The sequence below is a fragment of the Pinus tabuliformis genome, chromosome 4_1, assembly GCF_031772625.1.
Source record: "Pinus tabuliformis cultivar Carrire ecotype Pingquan chromosome 4_1, CPIR1, whole genome shotgun sequence".
Classification (NCBI taxonomy): domain Eukaryota; kingdom Viridiplantae; phylum Streptophyta; class Pinopsida; order Pinales; family Pinaceae; genus Pinus; species Pinus tabuliformis.
In genome coordinates, this window is record NC_142303.1 from 394056964 (window position 1) to 394066124 (window position 9161).

Sequence of the window (9161 nt, forward strand, 5' to 3'; positions counted from 1 at the left end):
AAGAACCATAAAATCCAGCTTAGTTCAGCCCGGTCAAGCGCTCTCTACGGGGCGTGCATGATTAACTATGTTGCCCAACATCCTTGTTAGTTCGAGAACCAAAGTCAGTCAATCCCAACCCATTCCCCTAGATTCCGTAGACTGAGAGTAGATTCTTGCTCCAGATTGATCTCGAGATACAACATCGTCAGGGGTTGAAGTGAAAGCCATAGGTGCTCACATCTATTAGTCTTTCATATTGTTTTATGTTGAAATGGTTTTGCAAAAATGCTTTTGATACTTTTGGTGCTTTTCTTTCTCTAACTACTTACAATTAGTGTTTTGTTGTACTCCTTTCCCCGCTTGATCGAACCAGTGAAGAAAATGCGCCTAGGAGGCACCTATATCTCAAGTAGAAGACGACATCCTCGGATCTCTGCATCTTGCTAGGAATTGACATGCCAAATCTTACCTCGTACTACAACCAATGAACAGGCCCAGAATTGTAGTTCAATTTTAACCTATGTAAGTTTACTCTTATTGACTATTTCAATGTTTTATTTGGACATGGCAAATTTTACATGATAGAATTAACATTTATGTAAATATGCAACAATGAAATAAAGTATCTTAGTAGCAAATGTAATTTATGATAGTCCGCAACCTTGCTACCAGGAACAAAACCTAAGGGGGCCATTCAGGTGATGTTTCTAGAAAAAAACCTTCCAAAACGGAAACTGCACCAGAAATGTTGTTTTTGGCATATTTGTTTACAGTTTTTTGATAGGAAACCCATTTCTCAAAGGTTTCTGACCAGCAAGAAACAACTAGCAATAAAAGAGCAAAACCACAAAAACAATCCACCAAGAAAGACAACTTTATAAAAAATGTTGAACGCAACTTGCAACTTGAAAACTTCAATCCTGATTCGACATAAAATGTGATGCAAATGCTAGTTTATTTTATTTTTAAATGAAATATGGTTGCATGATTTGGAGGCTGAATGCATTGTGATTTTGCACAATAGTAATTTTCAAAATTTTGTGTTTCATATTTAAACCTTAATATTAAAATTTTATTATAGAAAACTCAATAACATAAATAAAAAAATATTTTCTATTTTATTTTGAATGAAATATGATTGAATAATTTAGAAATTAACTGCATGGTGACTTTGTATAATGATAATTTCCAAAATTTATGTTTTATATGCAATTTGGTTACTATTTTCCAAAAAAAACCATTATTTAAATTATTGTGTTTCTCAGTTTTAAATTCTAAATAGACTTCTCTTATAAAATTCAATTCAAATGCTTAAACCAAAATAATTATATTAACTTTTAAAATTAATAAATTAAAAAAATTTCTGTACCTCTTAGAAAACATTCATGATTTTTGGAAAATAAACTAGTTACATTAAAACTAAGTCCTTTTTAAATAAACTTTTCTCACAAAAATACATATATTTACCCACACAAATTCTTATACAACACAATCCACTTTACAATGATTTTAGTAAAAAAGAATTATCTAACCCTAAAAAGTGTGGGCAATATTTCTTTAATTAATCAAATTAAAATATAAAAACGTTAAGTCTCTTTAAATCGAGCTGTTAATATCCTTTGATATAAAGCATGATATGAGATCTTTACATGCATTTTAAATGTTTCGTGTTTTAACTATTGATGAAATATCTTTAATTTTGTTTTTTCGTTTGCCATAGATTAATTAACATGAGATAATTAGTTAATTTCTAAAATCTATTTATTTTAAATATTGATAAAATATTTTTTTTATGTTTTTTTTAATAATATGTAAATTAGGCATTTTTAACATGTTTAAGAAAATTGGACTAAATTTATTAAAATATGGATTTATTTTAAATATTAATGAAATATTTTTTTATGTTATTTTTTTAAATGTAAGTTAGATATTTTTTTAATATGTTTATTAAAATTAGACTTAACATATTAAAATTTAGTTTTATTTTAAATATTAATAAAAATATCTTTTATGTTATTTTTTAGATGTAAATTAAGTAGCTTTTAGAACGTTTATTAACATCTGGGATGAAATATCTTTTATGCTATTTTTTGATGTAAATTAGATATTTTTTAGAACATGTTCATTAACATCTGGGCTAAACCTTTGTTTAAATATATTTAGTTTAAATATTCAGAGAATGTGGGCGAGTTTTCTATAATAAAACTCATTTATTTTCAAAAGTATAAAAATGTTAAGTCTCTTTAAATCGAGTCGAGTTGGTAACTTAGAGTTACAAGAGATGTGAGTAAATTGGATTAAATGATGTGGCAGACTTGCATATGGTACTAACAGCGCTACCATGATCCTATTGCTGCTCAAAATTAGAGTAGTCTAAAAACACCTAGAAAATAATGGTTTTTCCTGGGCAATTTTGAATAAATTTCGCAGAAACTTTTGGAAGGTGTTTTCACCTAGCCTAGGAATTTTGATGAAATTTGACACCATACATGAAATAGATGAACTAAGTAGATTGTGCTCGTCAATCTTTATACTTGAAGCATTGGTAGGCATTCCATTTCTCAAGGCCAAATGCCAGCCGTATCTAGAAACTACAAGCTAGAAGCTCATGCACCCAGGGAATTCATCTGGTTGATCTTAGTTTCTAGCATTCCATTTGGTTCAATCCCATTCAAACCCATGTGGGTATGGACTATTTTTCTTCTAAAAAAGCTTTCATCTTGATACAAAGTTCCAAGAGGGAAATATAGGTGTCTGAATCGACTATAGCGTCGTTTAAATGTTATAAAGCTTCCTTCAATCGACCCTTCCTACAAAGTGCTCTCACTTCAACATAAACATCGTTAACTTTGACTATCTTTTGGATTTCTGAAGTTTGCTGCAAGAATGCATGGGACATTGAAGAAGCCTTAAGATATTTTATGCCTCTTGCCATATGTCCCCTCCCTCAACAATGGCTTCCATGGCTATAATGTGGGAACTCTGCATGTTGATTATGATGAATATGTTAAAGGAGTTGAATACAACACCACATCTTTAGAGGTGGAATGGTTATTTTCTTGACATTTTGTATTTCTCGTGAATCTTGGGGTATCTAAATGATTATGAATATGGGAGAGAAGATATACCAAATCTCGATGGAATCAAAGACTCACCTTTGTTTCATATTGTGTCCTTTTATTGTTTTTTTTAAACATAATGTTGTCCATGAGGATATCAAAATGAAAAAAATGTTCATAATTTCCTTGGATTTTCTTGAAGATGAAGGTTTTAATTGGTATGAAGAGCTTGTTGGAAATTAGATATCACCACTTTCATAATTATTCAGGGCATTTCTAAACATTGGCTTCAAATGATGACAACTGTGATGGAATTATTGCAGGTGTGGCGCAACATGTGGATTTTGTTTATACATGTTTTTCTAACCTTGTGTTATGGGTGATTTTGATGATAAACAGGTTGAGGATAGGCTACCACATGCACTTTTTTCAGACACTATTCCATCCCCCTTCAACATAACATTGACTTGGCATATGCTAGGTCATGTTAAAGGATGCACAACTAGCCTCATCTTCCATGCTGAGTAATTCTTGTATGATGTTGTCCACACAAGTGCCCACTTCTTCCATGAAGCAATTTATGAGATATCTCTCTTCAAATGACATAGATTCAATTCTCCTTCAATGCCTCCCATTGAGACTTGCACTAGTCGCCACAGAAATCTACCAATGCAACGAGCAAAGCCATTATGTTGTGTCTTGGATAATGGAGATAATCACAATGCAACTTGCTGCAAGAATTCCTGGGACATTGAAGAAGCCATCATATTTTTTGTGCCTCTTACCATTTGTCCCCTCCCTCAACAATGGTTTCCATGCCTATAATGTGGGAGCTCTGCATGTTGAGTATGATGAATATGCAAAGCAAAGGGTGATTGAGCATGAATCCTGGTTGGACAACTGTGGGTTATCTGTGAAATGTTGGATATCAGTGCCATATCAATCAAAGAAGGGCCTACTTGTGTTTGCATCTTGATTCTTCCTATGGTGCATGATGATTGGACAAAGATGTTGATTAGATTTTTTGAGTGTGGAGATGAATAAACTCAGGGTACCAGAATTGTTGCAGTAGAAGCTCTTGAGACCTACTTGGATGGCACCGGAACATGTGCTTTTGTTGAAAGAGTTGCATACAACACCACATCTTTAGAGGTGGAATGGTTGTTAGAATATAGGTAACAAAGGATTTTGTATTGGCTACCATGCTCATGTTGTAATCTCTTGTTGTAGCCTTCATATCATGAAGATTCCAGTGTATTTATATGAGGTGTTTGACATTTCCTTCTTGTAGGAAGATATGTTATGTAAATAAAGAGCTAATATGGCTTCATCAGTTGTATGGTTGCACTTAGCTCTTATACTTTTTCATGTTACAATAGGTGGAAGAATAAGCTCTCTAGCATGAAGCCTATTTTCCAGGTCTTTATTTTGTTCTTTGTTGTCATAATAAATGTTGTTTGAATGATCTTTGACATTGTAAATATATAATTTTGAAACATTATAATGTTGTGCAGAGATTGAATCTATTTTATAAGACACTTTAAGCTACTAGTTCCTTGTATACTGCCTTATGACATTTTCTTTGCAATATCTAGTGCAAACGCTAGTTATAAATCATTAATAACTACTTTGTTATATATATATAAGCAAGCATGTGATTTTTTGTTATTTAAAATACATTTTTGAATACATAAATAGAAGCACTCATATTATATAGATTAAACAATTTAAATTTAAATTTTTAAAAATATTTTTCAGATTTTGATTAAAATTAACCAAAAAAAATATACTAAAAAAACCATTTCATATAATCCATATATATTCAACTTCAATAAAATATATAATACATATCAAATAATAACACAAATTTGATACCTTGACCACTATGTGGCACACTAGCATGATTTAATGAGGGGAACACTAGAAAAAAGATTGTGGAGAGGATCTCGTTATCGATTCCCTTGTTAGTGGCAACAAAGAAATGACCTAATCTGACCTTACCTTTACGAAAAGATTAAAAGATTCACCTAATTGTAAATAATAAACCCCTCCCTTTTATTTTGGGGCTGATCCATGCCCTCTCACATGGACCCCAAGGGTCAAAATCAGTGGTCCACCAAGCCCCTCCCTTTTATTTTGGGGCTGATCCATGCCCTCTCACATGGACCCCAAGGGTCAAAATCAGTGGTCCACCAAGTGGATAAGCACACGTAGCGCTGCAACTTGCAAACGAACAAAACAAACCTCAAAGTTGGAATAACGACTCCATTACATGTGAGCCACGGATTCGAAAGCAACATTTTCGCTCACGTTGACACATCACCTTATCTCCCATGACGAGGCACCGATAAAAACAAGAAAGGTCGCAATCAACCAGTTGTTTACCATTGCGTGTCGTAGAGGGAATCTAAAATTAGATGAGCTGTCAATTAGGCACTGGTAACCTCTAACCGTAGTAAGGTCATTGATTCCTATAAAGGGGATGAACGGAGAGTGTTCTAGGGATCACAGTTTCTGAATAACTGTATATGTTTGGCAGGGAAAAGCAGAAGGAAGCGATATCTATCATTTTGATTCCATTAACAGCTGATTTGGGTATATCACAAATTCTGAGAAATACTGTCTGTTTAGGTAGCACAGAGGAATCAAGTAACTGCAATGGGGTTGTTGGATAAGCTGTGGGACGATACTCTGGCCGGCCCTCGCCCTGAGAGTGGCCTCGGTAAACTAAGGAAGACTGATAGTACTTACTCTGGCACAGCAAACACCTTCATTCCAGGTTAGTTGTTCTGTATGAATTTTTGATGATATTTGTATTTGATCGCAGGTTTATAGCTTGACTACTTGTTTGACCTTACAACTTTGAAGTGAAATTTAGGGCAGCAGAGACTCATGTTAAAGTACCCAGATTGACTGCCGCACCAGGAACATAGATCCATATATTTAGCCTACAATGGGTTATGTTTTAGGCCTGTAGAGTACTTGGCTTTTCTCAATGGAAAAGGGTTGTCCCAATATACAATAATTGGGTTGAAAGTGGTGGGGAGAACAGTTTGTTTTCTCATTTGTTTGGGGAACAGTTTGTTTTCCCATTTGCTTAGGGAAGTGGTTGGGAGGACAGTGTGTTTTTCCATTGGTTTTAATAGCTAAAGTGGTTAGGAAAACAATCTGTTATCTCATTTGCTGGGTGAAATTATAGGGAGAACAATGTGTTTTTCCATTTGCTGCGTGAACAGTTTTTTTTCCTTTATATTTTGAGGGAAGTTGTGGGGGAGAACAGTGTGTTTCTCCATTGGTTTTACTATTGGTTTTAGTAGCGAAACTTGGTTTTACTATTGGTTTTAGTAGCGAAACTTGATAGGAGAACAGTTTGTTATCCCATTGGCTGGGGTGAAAGGGTTAGGGAAAACAGTGTGTTTTCTCCTGGAGCTGTCTTTAGTGCAATTTTTTTGGAAGTTTTTCTGGTTTAATTTCTCTAAAATCCGGCGGGAATTTATTGAAATTACAAGATTGATGGGTAATATTTGCATAATGGAAGTGCCCTAAGGATTTTTGATGGTGTTGAAACCATATATACAGTCAAAAAAACAATTTAAATAAAACAAATCAAAATTTCAGCTCAAAATTTTCTGATGAAAATCATACTAAAAGCAACTCCTTGCTCTGCCAATAGTTTGTTTTCCATTTGCTCAGGTGAAGTGGTTAGGAGAACAGTGTATTTCCCCTTTGCTGTGACCAGTTTGTTTTTCCATTTGCTGGGTGAAGTGGTTGGGAGAACAGTATGTTTTCCCATTTGCTCTGGTGAAGCTGTCTAGAAAAAAACAGTGTTTTTCCATTTGTTTTAGGAGAATGTTTGTTTTTCCATTTATTTTGGTTCAATTCTAAGAGATATGTTTGTTTTGGGAGTGTTTATTTTTATTCAAATCTAATATTTTCTTAGATTTAGTATCTTGTGGTAATCTTAATTTTAGTAACCAAAATAGTTAAAAGAACAATTTCTTTTCCTATAAGAGCCTCCATTACTAAAAATAAGATGTTTTCACTCTGGATATAAGAGATATGTTTCGTACCTTGTGGTAATCTCAATTTTAGTAAGCAAAATAGTTAAAAGAACCATTTCTTTTCTTATAAGAGCTCCATTACTAAAAATAAGATGTTTTCACTCTGGATATCTGAATCCTTATGAAATCCTTAAGAAATAAGATGTTTTCACTCTGGATATCTGAACCCTTATGAAATCCTTAGTTATAAGTTATTGGTATATCAAAATTATAATGAATTATCAATTCTGTAAAATGATTGGTTCCAAACCTTTAATGAATCTGAATTCTTCCAATGCAATTATATTTATTTGCAATTTCATCGCCTAGAATTATGTTTCATGGAGATTCGAAGTATTTATGTTCAGTAATGGACCGTTTGCAGAAGCAGAAGAGGGTTTAACCTGGTTGAGGGAACGCCGAGCTAGTGCAGAGTACCAACAATCGAATGACGAGGCGAGACAAGTAACGCAGAGCAACAGCATTATTAAGCCTCATTATCTTCGTTCACTCTCTCTGGACAGTCCCTCTTCCCCAACAGGCTCAAGCCCCCCAATCTCACCATCTTCTTGTGAGTAGCCTTGATCTGTTTTCTATGGGTTTCTGCACTGTCATCAATGGATTTCATCGTTCCTGTTTGCCATAAAAATCATCAATGAGGAAACATTGCATTTATATTTGTTGGATTTGGAATATTGTGTAACAGTAACACCACGAGAACAGGAGAATCCATGGCGAAGCAATAAGTACGACAATAACATTCCCAGAAGCCCAACTGTCTACGACTGGTCAGTCTTTGATGCAGTCCTATAGATCTTATATGAAATATTATCAAGTACATTTGTATTTGTGCTACAAGGATTATAACGTTAAATGCTGTAGCGATGCTTGATATTCCCAACTATAAAATTGCAGGGTTGTCATCGGCTCTTGGGAAAGATGAGGAGAATGACTGAACATAATTCATTTTCTACCTGCGGGAGCACTGTTCATTGCTCAGGCATTTATAAGAACAACTACCTGCTCATAGGAATACAGATCCAAGTTGTACATACAGTTTGTTCCAGGCCGGATGCCAGTATATTTTTGTAAATAGTTTAAGGGTTTATTCAGCGCGCTGGCCCATCTGTTGGGGCGGGGGCACGGGGTTATGGAGTGGAGATAATGTCCATGAGCGGAATAGACAAATCACTAGGCCTATTGGCTAACTGCTGTAACTCCAGCTTGCTCCTCTTCCATCCATTTCCTCACTCATATGCTCCTCTTCTTCATCCATTTCCTTTCTTCCCACTATGCATGGAACCAGAGTAACTGCCTCTGCTTCTACATTCATGGAGTGGATGTTGTATAAGCCAGGTCTTTTAGCATTGCAGTTGTGATATGTGAAAATGCAATCACCAACCTGCAGAAACAGAAAGGATTGCCCCTTCCATGATGATCTCTATTCGGTACCCTTGGTCGCATTAAAAACGAATACCCTGTGTGTGAAAAGGAAAATGAATAAAGAGGTGTTTCATTGTATCATTTGGATGAGATTCGTTGAACTTGATTGTATCATTTTTACCTCTGTATGAGTTTCCAGGATGATTATTTAGCTTAAACTAATCATGTTGCAAGATTGTTTTATCAGTATCAAAATAATTTATTTTACTTAGTTGAATCTGAACTTGTGAAAGGCAAATACATATTCTTAATTATTTAAATATTAACCACTCAAAAATACATTAAATCCAGTCTACCACTTATTTTTAATGTAACAGTAACCACTTATTTTTTATTTTTTTTAATGTATTTAAATTTCTACATTAAAAAATACAATTGTCTGGCCCTTTGAAAAAGGCGTGGTATAAAAATGGAGTAAATTGCTCAGCAAACAATGATTTTTTTGATATTTTGGTATTTTTTTTTTGGAAATATTAGCTGAGTTATAAGTTTTAAGATTTTGGGTGATCTTGGTTTTTTATGGTGCGGAATCAATTTTCACCATAAAAATAAGATTGAAGCACTCCTACAATCATTGTTTTAAGGAAAAAAAATTCGATCTCCGAACCAATTTACTCAACAACTTCTTTTTAAAGGA

At 34.0% G+C, this 9161-nt stretch overlaps 1 protein-coding gene across 1 annotated transcript; it reads left to right on the forward strand.

The window, feature by feature from the left end:
- Positions 1-5530: 5530 nt before the first annotated feature.
- LOC149175952 (dormancy-associated protein homolog 3-like) lies at positions 5531-8565 on the forward strand. The gene is made up of 4 exons (XM_089419804.1): positions 5531-5820; positions 7467-7652; positions 7788-7869; positions 7997-8565. Exons 1-4 carry the CDS (start codon positions 5700-5702, stop codon positions 8022-8024), a joined length of 417 nt encoding a protein of 138 aa, XP_089275930.1. The 5' UTR covers positions 5531-5699; the 3' UTR covers positions 8025-8565.
- Positions 8566-9161: the final 596 nt, after the last annotated feature.